General features: G+C 41.5%; 2 protein-coding genes across 2 annotated transcripts; both read left to right on the top strand.

Annotated features, from left to right (window-relative positions):
• The first annotated feature begins 526 nt into the window (after positions 1-526).
• On the top strand, positions 527-7,295 carry LOC148818672 (cytochrome P450 2K1-like). The gene is made up of 7 exons (XM_088936386.1): positions 527-709; positions 1,800-1,962; positions 3,109-3,258; positions 3,614-3,763; positions 4,289-4,369; positions 4,451-4,581; positions 7,137-7,295. Exons 1-7 carry the CDS (start codon positions 527-529, stop codon positions 7,293-7,295), a joined length of 1,017 nt encoding a protein of 338 aa, XP_088792512.1.
• A 1,928-nt stretch (positions 7,296-9,223) lies between these two features.
• On the top strand, positions 9,224-19,338 carry LOC148818671 (cytochrome P450 2K1-like). The gene is made up of 9 exons (XM_088936452.1): positions 9,224-9,646; positions 11,281-11,443; positions 11,625-11,774; positions 12,569-12,729; positions 13,572-13,745; positions 15,228-15,369; positions 16,139-16,323; positions 16,648-16,789; positions 18,835-19,338. The coding sequence occupies exons 1-9, from the start codon at positions 9,452-9,454 to the stop codon at positions 19,020-19,022; spliced, it is 1,500 nt and encodes a 499-aa protein (XP_088792578.1). The 5' UTR covers positions 9,224-9,451; the 3' UTR covers positions 19,023-19,338.
• Positions 19,339-21,989: the final 2,651 nt, after the last annotated feature.

Below are 21,989 nucleotides of genomic sequence, written 5' to 3'. Positions count from 1 at the left end.
AAAAACAAATGGTGACACAGCTACGAAGTATTAAGACATGCTAGTCAAAGCCTTTTAAAGAAAATACAATTGTTTGCTAATGTTCGGTTTTTAGGGTTCAACCTGCAGCTTGTGATTACTGTATGGTTTAAGAGACAAACTTTCCTGTTCACACAAACGCAAATAAAACAACAACTTAGTTATTAAATGCAAAATCAACCGCACCACAGATAAACAAAACTGCAGACATACTCATCCTTATACCAATCGTAGAGTGTTTGACATGTCCAGACGGTGTTACTGGAGTCGCCGTACATGAACACGTGATTCCCCCCCCCAACAAAAGGCGCTATATCTCGAGAACGAGAGCAGCTGGGAAGTTACTTTCAATGGCACACATCGGTACAGACGCCGCACTTACGAACCCGACCGGATCGGTTCTCCTGCGCCATTGCAGGGGGCAGAGTGACGTCACGCCCCTGAAGAAATAAGGCGTTTCAGCTTGGAAACGAAAGCAGCACAAACGCCGATTTCAACGGCAGAAACGATGAAACCCACCGCATTCGGCTGTCAGCTGTATGACACCGCGGCCTTGTCCTTGCAGTTGTACTCTAACGTCTGCACCCCAGCCGGAGCGCCCCCTGGCAGGGGACCTCGTCTTTCCCAGAGGCAGAGAAGACAGGCAGTGAGGACTCGTCTGGGGGGCTTTATGGTGTCCCACCGCTCCCTGGTGCTGGACTTTCCCACTTCACCCTCAGCCTTGGCCCGAACTGCCTCTGTTTCCTCCTAGGTCCCCCAATCTTGTCTTTCTTCTTCAGCAGCTCTGCTGTGGGAGACTGTGGTCGCCCACTCTCCCTCACCCCTCCGATCACGCCCACTGTAACCTAAAGGGCAATAAACCCCCTCCTCCTGCCTGAGCGGTCTGCGCTGCAGCCAGCCGCTGAACCCAGGGTGCAGAGCTGTTGCTGCAACAGATACAGCACATGAAATGTTCACATTGGTGGGCTGGCCAGAGCAATGCCAATATCACTGATTAGTTCCTCTGTCTACGTGGTTTATGATGTAAAAACTCTCCTGATGTTAGTGAATTTATTTGTATAATCACTGCTATTCCATTTTCCGTGCTTCCTACTCATGGTAAAGGAGAATAAAGTATTGTATACAACCGGGGAGGTATTCAAATTCAAACCGCAAAAAAATCACAACTAACTAGATAGTAAAAACACAAATCGTTCTGCACAGGCGAATGCCCAAGAACTCAGTCTTGATGCACAGACAAGTAGCCCGTGCTATTGCAGGGGCAATGTGCTAAATTCCCTAAAAATACATGGTTATACAGGAAAAAGGTGTTCGCAGCAGAGCAGTCGAGGGCAGTGGGACAGCCCTACCAGAGGAGCTATGACGTCCAGCCCTTGTGTCCAGGAGAGCACATCTGTCGGATCTGTGGGCACTGCTGAGAGCTTGAAGCCAAGTGGCTGGGGCCACCCTGCACTCTCCTGCAGCCCGACCTCATCCATCTGATGCTTCCCTGGAGTCCGCAGGGTCCCGGGAGCCTTCCCTGTTGGCTGTGTTTCCGACTGCCTGTCAGGAGTCCCAGTCTCCCAGGCCTGGACCAGGCTGCTCCCAGAGGGCCGACTGCTTTTCAAAATAGTTGACTGTAGTCATGTGGAGTGGAGTGCAACACACCTGGATTTTTTAACTACAAATTTTTGATGAATTGTATGTTGATAAATATGAATAAATTTGCTACTGTGTACATTATTGATGGTAGATAAACTGCTGAATGTTGCTGTGCAATTCTCTGTCTGTCTGTGCCCCAGTTGTCTAAGACGTATGGCAGTGTCTTCACTGTGCACCTTGGCCCCATGAAAGTAGTGGTTCTGGCTGGTTACAAGACAGTGAAGGAGGCGCTTGTTGACTACCCTGAGGAGTTTGGGAGCAGGCTCATCACACCGATATTTCATTATACCAGTCACGGACACAGTAAAAATGTTTCTCCTGAAGCACAGGATGACTTGTTTGTAATTCAAATACAAATTTAAGCTTACTGTACTTTATTTTAAATAAATAATAATAATAATAATAATAAACTTCATTTTATATAGCGCCTTTAAAGGTGGCTTCTCAAAGCGCTTTACAGGATGACAATAACAATAAATAATAAGAATACAACAATAAATAAGGAGAATACACAAGATAAGACACAATTACAATATACAGAGGAGACCGTGGATGGTGGTACTAAGAAGAGCAGAGGGGTGAAGAATGGAACCAGTTCAGTAAAGGCTTTTCTAAAGAAGAGGGTTTTGAGTCTGGATTTGAAGGAGTTTAGAGAAGGTGACTCTCTGATATCCTTGGGCAAAGAGTTCCAGAGCTTGGGGGCATAACAGGAGAAGGCCCTGTCACCCATGCAATGTAGACAGGCTTGGGGGACAGTAAGGAGGGCAGAATTTGAAGAGCGGAGGTTGTGAGGTGGGGAGTAGGGCGATAATAGTTCAGACAGGTACTGAGGTGCCAAGCCGTGCAGAGCCTTATAGGTGAGCATGAGGATTTTAAAGTCTACACGGAATTTGACCGGAAGCCAGTGCAAGGACTCCAGGACAGGAGTAATGTGAACACTTGCACTAGACCTGGTCAGGATTCTGGCTGCTGAATTTTGGACATACTGCAGTTTGTTCAGAGTAGATTTAGATACCCCAGCGAGTAGAGCATTACAGTAGTCAATTCTGAGAGAATACAAATGTGTTGATCAGCTTTTCAGCCACAGTTAATGATAGCATAGGGCATAGTCTTGCGATATTTCTAAGGTGAAAAAAAGATGTTTTGATAGTATGCTGCACATGTGGGTCGAATGTTAAGCCAGAATCGAATATAACCCCAAGGTTTTTCAATTTTGATTGAAGCTCAAGTACAGAGCCATCTACAGAAAGGGTTACAGGACTGGCTTTATGAAAATCCAAAGTATATTCATAGTGCCCCAATACATGTTACCTTTTGCTTTGTTCAACTCCCTCTGTCAGGTCTTTTTGGATAGTATGTCCACTGTAGAGACAATACTAAGTGTAATCACTCATTTGTAGATCTCGTCATCAATCTGACTCTTCCCATTCGTGTTTGGCTTGAATACAGGTATCGTTTTTGCAAACGGGGACTCGTGGAAGGAGATGAGGAGGTTTGCTCTGTCTAATCTGCGGGACTTTGGAATGGGAAGGAAAGGGAGTGAGGAAAAGATCATCGAGGAAATCCAGTACCTCACTGAGGTGTTTGAAGCACATGGAGGTAGAAGGAATTAAGTGTTTTATTTTTATTTTTCTGTCATGTGTTTTCCAGGGTTTTTTTTCTCTCAGATTCTTTTAAGATTGTTGCTTTTGGAGTCTAGGGACAAAATCTTGTCTTTCAGTTTAATGGAGGGCTGAGACATTTTTCCCTCCAGGAGCCCCTGAGCTGTGAACAGGCCTCGACGGTGACAGTAATCAGGGACAGAGTCAGGAAGGGAGAAGTGGAATTGGGCTCTAGTGAGCACTGGTGAACTGGGGTTCGAGAGGTGAAACTGGGAGCACACAAGGGTGGTGGTATAAAAAGACACAACTGCAGGAGTTAATCTAGACTGATGCTGTATTCTTTCCTTTGGCAGGTAAACCATTTGAAACCAAGGAACCTGTATACTGTGCTGTTCCCAACATTATAGCCACCATAGTGTATGGCGACAGGTTTGATTATGCTGATCCTGTCTTCCACAGTATGGTGAACAGGTCTATTCACAATTTCAAACTCACCGGATCCCCTGTTCTCCAGATAACCTAGATTATTAACCTGGTTCAAAATAAATCATTAGGACAGAAGCCAATTTAACATCAGATATACAATAAAACTGTATAATCCCTTTTCAATCCTTTGTAATAAGCAGCAAGTGAAATGTTTCTGTTAAATGTTAGCATGTTATATTTAGCTTATCGTGCAAACTCTTACTTATACATGGCATTCTAGCAAGATGAAAAGTAATTCCACAGTTTAATTCTTCCTGTAATAAGTGAGTAATGAACTGAAAATGAAGATCAAAACAACTAAACAACTAGGTAACTAGCCCTGTGCAAAAAGCAGTTTTATATTATTTAGGTAATATTTACTTTTTATGGAAACACTCCTGATACTGTTATGATAGTGATGATAATAAAGTAATGAATTAATGTACGAATACATTGGAAGAGCTGTGTCTTGTGTTGTCCTAATGTAAAGGAACAAAAGTTGTAACATACTTATCTTCATAGACTTATATCTTCATATAATAAAACAATATTCTGTTTCTTCTTTTCCACGCAGATCTACAATGTCTTCCCTCTCACTGGGGTTTTACTGAAATCTAGAAGGATGCTCATGAGGAACATTGCGAGTATGATGGCAGTGCAGGATTCAGCACAGACACTCACAGACCATGAGGAGGAGGACTAACCTGTGGTGTTTGCTGTCCCAGGACGCAGGGCTTGTCTCGGAGAGAGCCTGGCCAGGATGGAGCTGTTCCTGTTCTTCACCTCGCTGTTGCAGAAGTTCACCTTCACTCCCCCTCCAGGAGTGCAGGAGTCTGAACTGGACCTCACTCCTGTTGTGGGGCTCACTCTGAACCCACAGCCTCACCAGCTGTGTGCTCTGCAATGAATGTAATATATGAGGTGATTGAACAGTCTGTTAAAGTACACTATGCACTTCTATGATCCAATTGTGTCATGCTATTTCAGTTGAATGAAATGTTTTTAAAAAGACAATGTTGAAACTCATCAGGGACTGCTTTAATATCAGATAGTATCTGTTAAAGAACACAGTAGTTAGGAAGAAAATACTTTATTTACAAACTGCAGAAGAGCATGTTGTTCTGGCAAGTAATAAACAATGTAGAAACTCATCACTCATCAGAGACTCTGCTATAAGCATTTAGTATCAGATCAGTTAGTGACTATTTAAGTCTAACTGTTACTGCAGTTAGGATTTAGATTAAGCAACTCTGCAAGCAGCATGGTGTTCTTTAGGGCATGTGAAAACAGACTCAGCTTTGAAACTGTAATGTTTCATAGCCGTTCAGGGACGCCAAATATGTAATCATAGTGGCTCTCTTAAGGCACCAGTTCTGTAGGGTTTGGGCATTTACTGAGACAATTATTAATTGTAGCAGTAAATCACAAAGTTGATTCTTTTGATGGCTTTAGAATCCAACCATGCGACATAACTCAAACAACGCACACACACAGGTACTAATACACGAGGATACATTTATTAATACATAGAATATGCCTTAAACCTAACAGATCTTATCGAGAGGGTTATCAGAATACAAAAGATATATATTCAATCAGTTACGAAGTGTTACACATATCAAGAGGACATACGTTCAGTATATCATTCATTAAGACCGTTTCGTAAAGTGAACTTGGTTACAACTTCTACATTAGATACTCAAAACAAGTACATAACTCTTAGGAATTAAATTGATATCAACTGGTTTGGATAACAATTGAATTCTCGAGCTGTAATGCATTGAAGTTGAATACTCATCCAATTTCTGGGGATTCAGATCTCCAGCGGGCACAAAGAAACAGTTGTAGGCTGTTGCTGTCCAATCCGCGCTCTCTGGCTCCGTGCCAGGCTGTGCTGTGCGGCTTGCAATGGTGCGCTGCTGATGCTCACTGTCCGGCTAGTTAGTGTTGGCTTTAACTAGCAAAATTTGTGCACAGGAGAAAAGATGACTGTGGGTCCCAGCAAGTCAGGAAGAGGACCGGTTCGTTCCTGATGAAGAGCTAGTTCTGAATAGTGATTCAGCTGTCCACAGTTCCGACCTGTTCACGAGGCCTGCTGCTGGTGCTAACCTCGGGTGGATCCTCTGGTTACTCTCTGGCAACCCCCGCTCTCGACTCTTAGAACAAAGGAAAGTTCTGGCACTCGGACACACTGGCCGTTCCGTGGTTGTCCGGGCTGAGTCTCAGGATGGTCAGGAGGCGCGCTGCGAGAATGTCCTGCCCTTGGGAGCCTTCTGCTCCTGGGCCGTCCTGCCCTGGAATTCTCCTTTGAATTCCCTTTAGAACAGTCCACAGAATCCTCTCCAGAATCTTACTGAAACTTATTGAATCTCCCGAATCTTTCAGGCTCTCTGTGTTGCCTGTTTTTACCTGGAGGAACTTCAGCTCGCTGATTGGCTGAAAGTTCCATGGGCATCAGAGTCCCACGTGGGTTACTCGGCCCTACCAGTCCCTGATTGGTTGATCACGGTGAGATATGAGTCACTTACTCCTGACACTTAGTAATGCAGTCCAGATGTCCAACTGGCACTCCCTAGACAGATAGGCGCCAATGGATGACCATTGATCATGATAGCCAGGCTTAGCTAAGTGCATCCCCCTTTGGGAGCTGTCCTGAGAAACCTTAAATCAAAGGAAATCTTAAACAGCCTGCATGAATAGTTTCTCTGTGGCTGCACCACAGAGATGAACAGAGAAATGGGGCCTCATTTGGGAAGGCTCAGAAACACTTAATTCTTTCTTATTAATAAGCCTCGCCGCTACAAAACAAAGAAATGTGATAATCTGTCTGCATTTCCAGATTCCTGTGCCACAGTATCGGTATAGGGACATAATTCTCACACATGCCATCGCAGGACAGATCGATCTATTCCGCTTTCATGATCTTGAGACCTGGAATGAGAAAGAAGATACTGCATATGATGTTGTAGAAAACTGTACTGAAATGCTTTACTTGAAACAATGTTTTATGTTTAACATACTTCATACTGGGTTTTCTAAAGATGCTTTCCTGCAGTTTTTTCTCACTTTTCATACTCTTTTCTTGCCCTTTCAAAAGACAGATGATCGAAGGCATATAGTTTTTTTCTCTTCCACGTTTCATTTAATGTTTTTTTTTTTAAATTATTTCTTTCCACAAGGATGATGGTATAAAGAGACACTATTGCGGGAGTTATTCCACACTGATGCTTTATTCTTTTCTTTGGCGGGTAAACTATTTCACACAACAGAACCTGTAAACTGTGCTGTTTCTAACATTATATCCTCGATAGTGTATGGAGACAGGTTTGATTATGCTGATCCAGTCTTCCAGGCTATGGTGAATAGGGCTAGTCACATGATCAAGCTCAGTGGATCTCCTGCTGGACGCAGGCCAGGATGGAGCTGTTCCTGTTCTTCACCTCGCTGTTGCAGAAGTTCACCTTCTCTCCCCCTCCAGGAGTGCGGGAGTCTGAACTGGACCTCACTCCAACTCTGGGCCTCACTCTGAACCCATCGCTTCACCAGCTGTGTGCTCTGAGACGGGCGTAGGGCACGAGCTGTGTGCTCTGAGAGAGGGTTAAGGGAGTAGCTATTCTGGCAGAAGTTCTATGAGACTCTTTGTTAAACCCACACAAAGAAAGGCTTGTGAGGTTAGGTGAAGCCTGTGCTCAAGACACACGGATACTGATTTTCTTCTCTTTACTCATTTAATGTATGTAGATCTAAAACTAAACTTCTAACTCTGGGCAGTGACCAGCTACTACTAAGCACTAACTACTACTAACCCATCTCTTAATTTATAAATGTAAATTATTATAGTTTAAGATCAGTGCAACTATATCTGTCAACTTCTGTGAACTGTACCATCCCCAGTCATCTAGATCTCTATCAGTCTTAATGGCACAAGCTGTTAGATATTCTATAGTATTTTATGAAATTTGTATGCACTGCCTTTTTATTTGCAAAAATGCATCATTCTTAAAAAACTCATGAGTGCATGCTCCTCACGGAATCCCTCTATCTTGTCTAGTCTTGCCTGTGAAGGGCTGATCCACTCAGTCTGCTGAAAGATGAGCCTCTCCTCTCCTTGTTGCTGGTCTTGTCTTATTACACCGAGGGGATAGAACCCTCCCCCTGAGTTCTGGTTGAGTTTGAGAGGCTGGTGGTGTCCTCTAATGAAAGGATTCCAGCCCTCCTTGAGTTACAGATTGTTGATTTTCTGCACAGGTTTTCTCAGTTATTTAAGTTGCTATTGCTTTCATTGCCATTTGTACCTGAACTAAACTGTCACTAAGAAACAGTGTCCAATACGATATCCAACAGGACAGTGCAGCTGAAAAAGGTCCTAGAGAGCATGTTTGTGTGGCTCTCTGGGAATATCCATCCATTTGATCACCAGTGTGATTTTCTGTGTATAAAGGGACGCTGGACATCAGCAGATCTGCTTCTAGAAAACCTTGCATTGTACAGAATCTAGAAAGCCTGACCTACAGTATTTATGAAACAAACTGTGTACTGTAAAATGGAATCCTGCTGCAATCTAATGTACGGTCCTATTGCACTAACCTGGAGTACTGTACGGTTTTTAATTTAAACTGTTTTCCGCAAATTATGAATGTGCTGCTACTCACAATATTCAATGGCTTCTTTCTCCGACGACTTAGTAAAAACTGACAGCAATTGCTTGTTAATTTCCTAATGAACATTAAATAAATGAGAAGCAGTTTCCCACAGCACAGGATGGCTAGACATAAGGGGTAAAATTCAGTAAATATTTATCCAGTTTTTAATAATTGTTTTTACAAACAAGTGCCCTTTTCCCCATGCTCCCATGCTAAGGGCATAACCTGGATAAAAATTTATAGTAAACACGTTTCTCATGTCTTAACTGCAGGTGTGTTTGAGGATTTTGTTGCGTTCATGGTTCGACAAAGTAGGACAAGGAGATAGAGGAGGTATAGCAGACCCAGTCTTAAAAGTTTTGTAACTCTTGAACATGTTTGTAGGCCAACATTGTGGTCCTTTGGGTACAGTTTTGTAGGTTAAACCACTCAAACTGAAGACTGCCTAAAATTCTTTTTTTTTAAAAAAGGATATTTAGGATTTACTAAATGTCCAGTGAAAAACAAATGTATTGAAACTTACTAAAATTGAAACATACTAAAAATAAATTCAATGGAGAATGCGTCTATCCTTCAATGTTTCTAACATTTGGTTTTGACTTTTTGCTTTGCAGTCAAAGTCATAAACTATATGACATTTTTCCAGTTTTGTAGTCTGACCTGCTTCTTGATTAATCGGTGTGTCTGCGTTCTTTGAATTTTTAAGTATTTAAATAGTCTATTTGTTTAAATAGACGAGCACTGGTGTTCTTTCTTCCATGATTCAGTGCTCTTTTAGAGTAAAAATAAGCAGCTGCTGGTTTTGTGAACCTGGGAGATGCCTCCTCAGTATTACCTGTTGAACAGTTGCCTTGATCACCTGATCGTCTCTAGTGAAACTGTAACTCCTACAGTATGTTCCAGTAATACTGGTCTGGTAGGTGTGATACTGAGGCACTGTGTGTAAATATATTGGCCTTTAACTCTGGCAGTTTTATGTGGAACAGGACAGTAAAAACAGGACAAGCAGAAGACTGCAATCAGCTCGCTTTTCTGAAAACCCATTGAAGATAAGCCTCACCAGCTTATCAGGGACTATAAAAAATGTTTTTCCTAGAAGGTTTTTATGTCTCGTGTGTGACGTTTCTCCTGCCTCCTGTGCTAGTGATTTCTGTGGTTTATATCTTCATGCTGTCGACCCCTGAGTCTGTCAAGACACCTCCGGGACCCCCAGCCCTGCCACTCCTAGGAAACCTACTCTCGCTGGATCTGAAGAGGCTGGATCTGTCTCTTGTGGAGGTAAGACGTAATAATATTAAGACAGCATAGACACCAGATCACAGCTGTTTTGAGAGCTCAAGCACCCCCAGTATTTTTGATCATATTCAGAAAGCAGGGGTGAATGTGTTTTTACCCTGTAAATGTCTGTGAGATCACCATACGATTGTGTTTACACTCTGATAAATATATATGTTATGTTTTGTCCTGGACATTATAGTCACCTTATCTGACTTATTAAATTATGCTTCAGCTGACAGGCAGCAGAGTGGCGCAGTGGATAGCACTGTTGCCTTGCAGCACTCAGACTGTGGGTTAAATTCCTGGGGTGCTGTCTGTGTGGAGTTTGTATGTTCTCCCTGTGATCTCGTGAGTTTGCTTTGGGAGCTTTGGATTTGTCCCACAGTTCAAGGAAATTAAGGCAGGTTAACTGGCTTCCGGGAAAATGGACAGTAGTGTGAGTGTTCGTTCCTGTGTCTGTGTGTGCCCTGCAATGGACTGGTCTTGTCCAGGTGCACAATATCTTGCCCTGTGTCTGTTGGTTGCTGTGATAGACTCTCTGTGACCCTGCACTGGATAAATCAGTTGGAAAATGGATGGGTGGATGGATTCGACTGACTTACCTTTTAACTACTTAACTACTTAAGTCGTTACCTTTTAACTACTTAACATAGAACGCAAGTCTATGGTCTGAGAAAAAGTATGTTTTCTCAGGACAGCCGCTGCCAACTAACAGGTATTATGTTTCAGAAAGGGAAACGTTTATCTAATTCTGACATCAGGCCAACAACAGCAAAAAAACTAAACAGCAACTGAAAAATGTCAGTATGTGTGTGATCTGAATTCTGATAGTAACACAGAAAGCGATCTTCCAGTCAGCTTTATGTGAGTAGCACAAGTGCAAAACTTTCGAAATACCAGACTTTTGAGGTGCAAAGCAAACAAAAGTGTTATTTTATAATACATTCTTACTATTACTGACGCCTTCACTACTGGTAAGAACAATAAATTAGAAATTTTGATGCCTATGTAAATAGGTAAAATAATAATAAATAGCATCCTAGATCATTATTCTCAGGACTTCTTTTCATACTGTTTTGGAACCAACAACAAAATCATGTTTTTGCTTGGCAAATCCATCATCATCCCTAAATTCTGCCTTCGCGGGTATGTTTTTAATCTTAATCTCATCCACCTGTTACTTGTTACAAGTGCATCGACTTCAAAATCAATTTCAGCATCTCTATTCCATGACGTCACGTGAGATTGAATATGCCAATAAATAACTAAATTGACTAAATTAACTAAATTCAGTTTCTGAATTAACCCAAATGCTGAATATCACATCTAAATTCAGAGTTAGCTGGATAGAAGACTTTCACCAACAGTGTCTAAGATTACTGTCCCTGTTTTAGAGGCTTGAGTCTCTATGCGGAAGCTGTATGTTTCTCATTTCTGCACTGCTTCTGTGACTGTAGTTAGTGTTCACGTCTCATGTGGAAAGAAGAATTTTAAAAAGGCAGTTTTTAAATGTAATTGTATTCATTAATTATTTTGCTTAATGAAATGAATTTCACACTTTTCACATGGCACATTATTGGTCATAGTTAAAATGTTTATGTTGCTGTGCAATTCTCTGTCTCTCTGTGCCCCAGTTGTCTAAGACGTATGGCAATGTCTTCACTGTGCACCTCGGCCCCATGAAAGTAGTGGTTCTGGCTGGTTACAAGACAGTGAAGGAGGCGCTTGTTGACTACGCTGAGGAGTTTGGGAGCAGGCTCATCACACCGATATTTCATGATATCAGTCAAGGACACGGTAAAAATATTTCTGCTGAAGCACAAGATGACTTGTTAATACAAATACAAATTCAAGTTTACTGCTCTTTATTATAAAGAAAATATAGAGTATAGGCATAGTGCCACAAACACTATGAGACAATTCGAGGTGTTTTTGTGCCCAATGTGACTCTTCCCATTCGTGTTTGGCTCGAATGCAGGTATCCTCTTTGCAAACGGGGACTCGTGGAAGGAGATGAGGAGGTTTGCTCTGTCTAATCTGCGGGACTTTGGAATGGGAAGGAAAGGGAGTGAGGAAAAGATCATCGAGGAAATCCAGTACCTCACTGAGGTGTTTGAAGCACATGGAGGTAGAAGGAATTAAAAGTTAATTTTATGTCGTTGTTTTTTTGTTTAAAACTTTGAAAAATTAACATGTGCTTTTAAACTTTCATTTTTGAAAATACGATACACCTGCTCACGTGTACCTTGGTCAGTTTTTAAGATCCAAAACACTGCTGTGTCATTCAACCGGTCTAAATGACGTTTTGTTAAAGGGTAACCTGAGATAGTGTCCAGGTGCCAGTGAGCTATGAGAGACTCCTCAAATAGTCTGTTCTGTATTTGTGTGGATTGAGGTACAGTAAATCTTACCGCTGTAGAGAAGCGAGACCATGATACAGATTTACAAGCGAAATGAAAGACTTTAAAATCAGCCTAGAACTGGAAAGGCTGTAGCTGTAGCTGAAGGAACAGGAGAAAGAAATTAAAATTATTAAATATTTGTAAGGGTGTTTTCCAGCAGTTTTTTCTCTCAAATTCTTTTCAGACTCACCCTTTGCAAATCCATATGACTAAAAGCATAATGTTTTTTTTTCTTTTGAACGTTTCATTTCATGGTTTTATTACAAACTATTTCTTTCCAGTTTACTGTAATGGAGGGCTGAGACATTCCTCCCTCCAGGAGCCCCCGAGCTGTGAACAGGCCTCGACAGTGACAGTAGTCAGGGACAGAGTCAGGAAGGGAGAAGTGGAATTGGCCTCTAGTGAGCACTGGTGAACTGGGTTTTGAGAAGTGAAACTGGGATCACACAAGGGTGGTGGTATAGAGAGACACAACTGCAGGAGGTATTCCAGACTGATGCTTTATTATTTTCTTTGGCAGGAAAACCATTGGACACCAAAGAACCTGTAATTTGTGCTGTTTCCAATGTAATATCCTCCATAATGTATGGAAACAGGTTTGATCATGGTGATCCAGTCTTCCAGGCTATGGTGAATAGATTTAATCACATTGTCAAGCTCAGTGGATCTCCTGCTGTGCAGGTAACATTTTGTTGTAAAAATAAAAAACAGAAACTTTGTAAACAAAACAAAATTAAACACAACAAGTACAAGAAAGCAAATTACCATTAATTTCAATATTATCCAAAATACACATGCAATTTATTTAGTTGTTTCATATTCTATATTCACAATGACCTATGAGTCAAGAATAACATGACTAGCATGGGTTTTTAAAGCTAAAGTATTGTATATCATGTACAGTATTTTAACAATTTAATTAAATTTAAAAATGATTAGAAAAAGTTATATTTTCATTAATAGAAAAGCAGAAAATTAAAAAAATTTGGTTTGATTCTCAACAGGGGGACCTACTGTGTGGTTTGCATGATCTCTCTGAGATTCAGTGGCACTTAATTCGGATCCATTTCCTCTCAGTTACCTCCCTAATACGTACTGGCTAGGTTAGCAGGTGTCTATTTTGTTGTCTGTGTGGACCCTGCAGTGGATTGGTGTCCCATCCAGGGATTTGGTCCACCTTGCTCTCCATGTACATTCAGACCATCAAGCCTGTTTGATTGCAGGTAGTTAATTGATCTGAGGGCTTTAGTATCATCTCCAGGTGACCAGAGACACTGTGCTATAGGAGTTTCAGCCTTCAGATGAGACAGTAAACCAGGGTCCGGGCTACTGGTGGCCTTCAAACAATGTTATTCATAGGGAGAGAAGGGATAGCCACTCTCGCACCCTGACTAAATCTAAAGATTAGCGATCGGATCCATAAATTAAAAGTTTTTGAAATAACAAGGTAATCGACCTGCTCGATTATGAAATGCTCCAGGAGTGTCAATGTCAGAGACATCATATTTTCTTTTTCTCTGTAGCTCTACAACATCTTCCCTTCCCTGGGGCGTTTCTTGAAAACTAGGAAGAACCTTCTGAAGAGCGTTGCAGAGAACATTGCCAGTATAAAACGACTCGTGGAGCAGCTGCAGCAGACCTTACAGGAGCACGATAAGAGGGGGCTTGTGGATGCGTTCTTGATCAAGCAGCAGGAGGTACAGTAAGATTCTTTACAGTCTTAACACTGATTGGTTAGGAAGGGAAGTTTGGGGTTTTCCCTGAAAGAAGCATTTTAATAAAAAATGTGTCTTTCTAGTTGTGTTAAGAATTGAAAGGGGCCTCCTGGGTGACTCAACTGGTAAAGGCTGCTCTCCATAACGCAGCCTCAAGTCTGTGATTGCGGGTTCGAGTTCATGTCACTAGCCGACTATGACTGAGATTCCCCAAGCAGCGGCACACAATGTTTGGAGCCCCCCTGAGGCAGGATGGGATTAGTTTTGCCAGGGCTCTGGGTTCTCAGTGACACTGTGACCCTTGAAGCACCCTGGGTGCTGGCTGGTGCTGTTGATTTTGTTATTTTTCTTCCTCTGCTCAGCCCCCCAACTTTGGAGGAAATGTTTATTATTCAACAGATGTTTTTCCCTGCTTTGCATTCCCTTTATTCTGTGCGTCTCTCTTTTCCTTCCTTTCCTTAATAAACATATTTTTTCCATCCACTCTATCTGTGTTACACAACTCTCAATATTTACAACTTTCTATCTTGGTGCCATTGAGATAGGTCTTTAGAGGGCCCCATACCTGTTAAAATTGATTTATTTTACCTTCCAGTCTACAGTATATGTAATCTTTTCATATTGAATTTGTACTACAACTTCATTAACCCATCCCATGTGGTAGGGCCCTGTATTAACCACCCATTTCTGTATTTTTGTAACGACCATACAAAGAGGCAAGATACGTTTTTATACTGAACTGGTACTTTGAAATTAGATAAATCCCCCAGGATACAAGTAACAGCTGTTAAGGTAACTGGCATATCCAGATGTCTGAGTGTTTTCTGTACTGTACATACTGGAATTCCCCCCCAAAAATTCATTAATGATTTATCTTAATCTCTTCTATCCATACATTTTTGTTTATGGATAACTCTCTCAGATGATCCTTGCACTTCTGAAAAAAATCCACTCTGGTTTTTCTGATGCAGATAGGACATTTATTCTTTTAGTTTATCTTTTAGACCTAGTCTTTTGTGCCACAACTCACACAGTTCACACCTGCAGTCTGGAGGTTGCTGGTTATGCCCCTAACAGTTGTTTTAGATTTTTCCTAAACAGCTCTAATTCTTTCTCTGCCCACAGCTGCAGATATGATCTTGATCTTGGCTTATTGATTATTGATATTCTTCCTCAGTATATTCCAAATTGTTTAAACTGTTTTGCCCAGTTTCTTTCCTATACTTCTGATTGGTCTTTTGTATTCATTTTGGCTACAGACTCCACATACTGGAGTTAAAAGGTTTAAAAGTGGTTCGTGTTTTTTTCTTGAAAAAGTTCAGTTTGACATTTCATTGTTCAAACACTTTTAGGGTACTGTAATATGTATGAATTTACCATTTAAACATGTTTCGAAACAAATTGCAGATAGAACAATTGCAAACTGCAAATTGAAAAGGTTTTCTTCTTTTCAAATTTATTCAGGTTTCAGGACAGAAGGACTCCCATTTCTATGAGGATAATCTTATAAGCACAGTTTCAAGCTTGTTTGCTGCTGGGACTGACACAACAGGCACCACACTCCGCTGGGGGCTGCTGCTGATGGCTAAATATCCCCACATCCAAAGTAAGAGCTCCCACTGCTGACTCTCTCAACACTCTGGATTACCAGGGAATCTCCTGTGGTGCAGTTTTGGATGTGCACATAAGGCATAGCCACTGAGGTCTTATGGAGGGCATGTTGATTTGTAAGCAGTACCAATGTTTATGTAATATAAAGAAAATATTACAAGTGTGTAGGTCTCTGTTCCAGCTTCTAGACTGTTGGATAATACTGAAGGAAAATAACTGAGGTTCAAGATCAAAACCTCACATATTAAGTCACCCCGAAACCTCTCTCGCCCCCAAAAGTGGAAAACACAGGGTTTTTAATTAGACCTGAACATTTGTCTTCATCTAGAAAATCATCTAGAAAATGTTTGAATTGTCCTTTAGCCCCCCCCCAAAAAAAAAAATTGAATAACTTTCTAGATATTAGATTAAATAAAGAGTGTAGAAATGGATCTCCAGTCCTAATCATGGATAGCCTCCATTACTTAATTAAATTAAATACTAGCCAGTGACTGAAGACAGCTGTAGAGCCTCAGTCCTTTCTTCCCCAGACAACAGGGTGTTCATTATGGTGGTGAACAGGACAAGATGTCCCTGCAACCTCTCTGTACATTTCCACATACAGAACATGACTGTTTCAACCACAACAACCACATGATTGGGTAGCTTGTTCCACACTCCCACAATCCTTTCAGGTCCTTCTTTGTTTGAAATGCATTTAATGCAGTCTCCCATCATGCCTTCTGGTTCACATTTCACAGTTTTTTTCTCTGTTTTGCAAACAGAAAAGGTTCAGGAGGAAATTGGGAAGGTTGTTGGCACAAAGCAGCCGAGGGCTGAACATCGGAGAAGCATGCCCTACACCGATGCTGTGATACATGAAATCCAGCGCCTGGCAAATATCGTTCCACTGAACCTTCCTCACATGACAGCGGCAGATGTTCACTTCCAGGGCTACTTCATCAAAAAGGCATGTAGACGTCACTCCGTCTCATACTGCTGATCAGGTGTGTGTTGGGTCAGATGGTTCAGACTCCAGGATAATCAGAATAAAGGATCTGGGAAGAATACAAAAGAATATTTTCTTGTATGATTTTAGAACTTGAAATTGCCATATTTCTTGGAGAAGACGTGAACTAGAAATATGTTATTGAAAATTATTCTTAAAGTTGTAGAGAATTTTAGTGGAGTGAAAACCAGCAGATCCAGTGTTGTTCCTGGACTGGAAATGAGAATCCTTGCTCTCTTTGAGTGAATGAGGGTCTAAGTTCTGCTTGTCATTGGCTCACTCCAGAGGACCCCTGTGTTTCCTCTGCTGACCTCAGTGCTCCAGGATGAGACCCAGTGGGAGACGCCTCATCAGTTCAACCCTGCTCACTTCCTGGACCCTGAGGGCCAGTTTGTGAAGAAGGACGCCTTCATGGCGTTTTCTGCAGGTACAGTATCACAGTGTGCAGCTCCTTTGCAAAAGACACTGTTTATATCTCATTTTGCATTTAATAGAAATAAATTGTAGAGGCTAAAAAAAATATGTTCTGAACATTTAAATAGCAGATATGAAATTTTTTGAAGTAACGTGATGGACGGGCAATACAGCCTAAACACAGAGGCAGCTAATACTGCAGTGCAGGATTCAACAGACCATGATGGGAAGAATTAACCAGTGGAGTTTGTGGACCCTTTGGAATGATCTTATTATTATTATTATCAGGAAATTCCACGGCAGAATGTCAGGGTGTCTGTCTGTGATCTAAAACTCAAAAGAGGTTGGGTCATGTAACGTGACAGTGATCCAAAACACAGGAGTAAATCCACAACAGAGTGGCTCGAACAGAAGAAGTTCTGTATTTTACAATGGCCATGTCAGAGTCCTGGCCTCAGTCCCTTTGAAATGCTGTGGTGTGATCTGAAGCAGGCCATTCAAGCCATCACAAAAATATACGTGAACTGGAGCACTTTTGTATAGAGGAATGGGCCAAAATACCTCCTAACCACTGCACAGGTCTGATCATTAGCTACAGAAAGCGTTTGGCTGAGGTTATAGCCACTAGTTACTAAATATAAGGGTTCGCATACTTTTTCCATCAGTGACCTTGATTGTTTAAACCATTTGTTCGATAAAGATATGGCAATGTTAAATGTTATTTTTTTTTTTGTCCTGGATTCCATAGTCACCCTGTTTGACTTAGTTCTCTATGATTCAGTTGGCTTACTTTCTAACCACTTACAAGTTAATTATAAGCAACTGAAGTTTGTGATCTGATAAAGTGTGTCTGCGCAGGACGGCTCCTGCCAACAAGCAAACCTAACAGGTTATGTAGTCATGTGGAAAGCAGTGCAATCTGACATTTTTAAACTAGAAAATGTTCATGAATTATAGATAAATAAATGGGAATGGATTTGCTATTTTATACATTATTGATTGGAGTTTATTGTAAATCAGGTATAATGACATACATGGGGCACACATCTCTTGAGTCCTAGATTCAACTCGAGACTGTGAGGGGACTGCATGTTCTCCTAGTGTCCATGTCGGTTTTTTCACCACATGCTCCTGTTTCCAAAGCCACAGCTAGATAATTGCGACCCATTTTCCAGGTGTGAGCACTGTCACGCATTCCACACGCTCGCACAACCGCCCTCGCATTCCCACGCGCACCCACTCAAACAGGCGCTCACGCCGCCACCGATCTTCCTATCGCCTTTCTCTCCCGTCACTACTTTAACCCTCCTCTTTCCCCATCCCATCCCTCGCTATTTCAGCTTCTCTCTGGCGCTCTCTAGCGCGCGTTCTCTCCTTCTATAGCTTGTTCCGTTCCTTACTTCCTGACTCTCGCTCGGTTCTGATCACGTCTCTGCCTTTGCGTTTTTTGGATTGGTTACCTCGCTGTATTGTCTCCTCCCGGTTTTGACTATCGCCTGCCCTTTGGTTTTCGGATATTAGGACTTGTTTCTTTTGTAGCCTTTTCTATTTGGGTTTCCTATTGCTACTCGGGGAAATAAGCCTACTTGGACCCGGCACAGGGTCCTTATTTTCAGCATTTGTAATTGCTGACCAGTACCCCGTTTGGACTGAATTCCATTTCAGGGAGCAGTACAGCTTTGCGCCCAAATTTTTCACTACAGACTCTGGATTGCAATCCCTGGTCAAATTAAGTAATGTTTCAATAAAGGGATGCCCTAGTACTAATGGGCTACGGATGTTCTGATTTTGATCACCCCTTTTGTGTATTACAAGATGGCAAATACAACTTTCAAGCCATACGATAAGTCTATTTACAAACCATTTGCTACTGTCATCTGAATGGCATCTTAAGCCATTGCACGCTGCTCCAATGTTTTATTCACTTTGTGTAGTTCTACAAAAGAGAAGAGAATTTATTGTAACACTTTATGCATTAAAAAATGTAAAGGATATTTTCAGTCACATTTCAGGCAGACCATGAGGAGGAGGACTAACCTGTGGTGTTTGCTGTCCCAGGACGCAGGGCTTGTCTCGGAGAGAGCCTGGCCAGGATGGAGCTGTTCCTGTTCTTCACCTCGCTGTTGCAGAAGTTCACCTTCTCTCCCCCTCCAGGAGTGCAGGAGTCTGAACTGGACCTCACTCCTGTTTTGGGCATCACTTTGAACCCACAGCCTCACCAGCTGTGTGCTCTGAGACGGGGGTAGGGCACCAGCTGTGTGCTCTGAGACAGCAGTAGTAATCCATAAAAAAAAAAAAAGTCATCACCACTTCATGTCCAGGACTGTCTGTTGGTCTAACTTCCCCTACTTCTTTTTGCTGTGAATATCATTCAGGTTGAGATAGAAGTAGCTGTTCTGTAAGATACACAATAATCATTGTACAAGCATTATTTATATTCCTGTCTGTTTTAAAATGTTTGCTTTTCCTTAATGTGACTTCTCTTCAAAATGTTTTCTTTAACTTGAAAATCCTTAAATATCCATTTCTGCTGTGCTGCAAATAATTAAAAGCATTAAAATGTTTATCCAAATATTTAATGAAGAGATTAACAGTTCAGATGCATCAGAGAATTACTCAGGTGTGCCAGTTGATGGTGCAGTAGCTTCCTGATGTACTGGGTGGTTATTTTCTGATTGGTGTATTTTCGGTACTGTACTGAAAAGCCCCGGAAATATTTCTACTATTTTAACGTGTTAAAATGTTAAGCTTAGCAGATAAGGCTAAAACCACAACACTCTGAGGAAGAAAGAAAAATGTAAAAATACCAAATACGTGTGAACTATGTATGTTACTGTGATTAACCGGAACAGTAAGTGTTTTCTTTACTTCCACCAAAGGCACTCAAACACTGCTAAAAGAAAAATATCCTTCCCATTCGTATTTAACAATACAGTTAAACTAAGACCTGATTTATCTTGAAACATGATCAAGCAAGCAATAGATTGTAGGGAAAGTCCACTTACTGTGTGTTTTTCAATTACACCTAAGACATTTGCTTGTCATGCACACTTGCTTCCCATGCTGTGTTCAGGAAGTCGGTGCTTTGGGGACTGTAAGAGTTTGCAGGGAGGGGAGAATGAGCCAGGGGTATCTGGTTCCCTGGCATGGGGGGAGGGAAGGGGGGCTTACAATATTTTTGTGCTGCACGCACGGTGTCCCGACAGTGATGGCATACTGTAGGTATTACCTTTCTTGAGTGTGCCATTGCTAGGCTTCTGACACTGTTCATTAATAATGACATTAGAAAGTATTTCAGAGCCCTTCAAGAGATTAGAGGCCTTTGTCCTGCTTTGTGTTTTCACTTTTTATATTCACTACTGTCCCTCGTTATTGCAATGTAGGTTGTTAGCTTATAGTTCCAGCACAAACACCTCCTGTCGTTCCTTAAACATGTGAATCTTTTACTCTGAGAGTTGATTAGATGATGTTGTGTGTGACGAAGAAGAAGATGAGTAGATCATAAGAGCAAAGAGCTCATTTTCCAAAATCTTACTCTCTCTTGGTAAGTGAATGATGCTGAACAGAACAGGTTGGTCACGATAAGTGAAGTATTACTTTGTAAAAATAGTTTTTTGCATTGCTTAATTTCTCTAAAGGTATCTAAGTGCACTAACACCAAAGCATCATTATCCTTTTTTTCCTATTATTCTTTTTTATTGTCCTTTATGCTGTTAGTCATCTATCTGTTTTCAAACTGCTTCATCCAATGCAGGGTCATGGGGGAGCTGGAACCTCTCGACAAGCGATGGGTGTAAGGTGGGGTACACCCTGGATGGGATGCCGGTCCATCACAGGTCACACACACACGTACACACTCTCAAGGGGACCAATTTTTCCAGAAGCCAATTAACCTGGACCGTGGAAGGAAACCTGAGTACCTGGAAGAAACTCACACGAATACAGGGAGAACACAGACTCCATGCTGACAGCGCCCCAAGCCCAGAATTGAATCCAGGGGCCTACTGTTTCTGTTAAGTTTTTATTTTCTCTCAAATGCTTTTCAAAATCTTTTCTTGCTCTTTGCAAATGGTAATGACTACAGTGCTATTTTCTTGTCAATGTTTAATTTTATGTCAAATGTTTTAAGACTGTCTCTGTTAGAGTCTGTAGACAAAGTCCTGTTTTGGGTACAGTAAATGATTTTTCCTTTCTTTTCAATGTTTAATTTCATGGTTTTATTACAAACTAGGAGCCCCCGAGCTGTGAACAGGCCTCGACAGTGACAGTAGTCAGGGACAGAGTCAGGAAGGGAGAAGTGGGATGTGGCTCTAGGGCTCCAATAGTGGTGAACTGGGGTACGAGAGGTGAAACTGTGATGGTTTAAATGGTGGTGGTATAAAGAGACACAACTGCAGGAGTTAATCTAGATTGATGATCTATTCTTTTCTTTGGCAGGAAAACCATTTGACACCAAGGAACCTGTTTCCAACATTTTATCCTCCATAGTGTATGGAGACAGGTTTGATTATGCTGATCCAGTCTACCAGGCTATGCAGAATAGGGCTTATCACATGATCAGGCTTAGTGGATCTCCTCCCCCAGAGTTCTGGTTGTGTTTGTGAGGCTGGTGGTTTTATCTAATCAAATGATTTCAGCCCTCATTGTGTGGTGATTGATGATTTGCTGGACAGGATTTCTCTGTTATTTAAGTTTCTATTGCTCTCATTGCCATTTATACCTGAACTATTCTGTTTATCCATCCTTTTGATCACTGATTTTCTGTATAAAGGGACACTGGACATCAGCAGAGCTGTGTCTAGAAAACTGATTAACCTTGCATTGTGCAGACTCTAGAGAACATGAACTATTTATGGTTATGAATCAAACTGTTTACTATGTAAAGGGAATCATGTACAGTATGTATGTAGACAGCGATTGCAGGTAAATTTCATATCAATTATAAATCCAACAGCAGAAGGAGACTAGACATAAAGGTTGAAATTCAGTAAATATTGACCCCGTCTTTATGAACTGTTTGGCACAAGCAACATGATTAGTACAGACCTTTGCATAGCTTGGTTATTCACTAGCTATTAGCTAGATAGAGGGGGAGTATTACAGACCCAGAGTCTGGGAAGTTTTTTGCCTCTTTGCAGCTACACCTTTGCAGACCAACACTCTGGGTGCAGTTGTGTTGGCTAAATCACTCAAATGAAAGACTGATTTTTTTT

This window comes from Atractosteus spatula, chromosome 18, assembly GCF_055471065.1.
Source record: "Atractosteus spatula isolate fAtrSpa1 chromosome 18, fAtrSpa1.hap1, whole genome shotgun sequence".
Taxonomy (NCBI): domain Eukaryota; kingdom Metazoa; phylum Chordata; class Actinopteri; order Semionotiformes; family Lepisosteidae; genus Atractosteus; species Atractosteus spatula.
Note: the sequence above shows the minus strand (reverse complement) of the source record. Positions and strands in the feature narration are given on the sequence as shown.

Coding starts and splice junctions, on each gene's coding strand:
- LOC148818671 (XM_088936452.1), top strand. CDS start 9,452: ATGTTTTTCCTAGAAGGTTTTTATGTCTCGTGTGTGACGTTTCTCCTG. Junction 9,647..11,280: donor TGGATCTGTCTCTTGTGGAG/GTAAGACGTAAT, acceptor TCTGTGCCCCAG/TTGTCTAAGACGTATGGCAA. Junction 13,746..15,227: donor TCTTGATCAAGCAGCAGGAG/GTACAGTAAGAT, acceptor AAATTTATTCAG/GTTTCAGGACAGAAGGACTC.
- LOC148818672 (XM_088936386.1), top strand. CDS start 527: ATGAAACCCACCGCATTCGGCTGTCAGCTGTATGACACCGCGGCCTTG. Junction 1,963..3,108: donor TTATACCAGTCACGGACACA/GTAAAAATGTTT, acceptor GCTTGAATACAG/GTATCGTTTTTGCAAACGGG. Junction 3,764..4,288: donor TTTCAAACTCACCGGATCCC/CTGTTCTCCAGA, acceptor TCTGTTTCTTCT/TTTCCACGCAGATCTACAAT.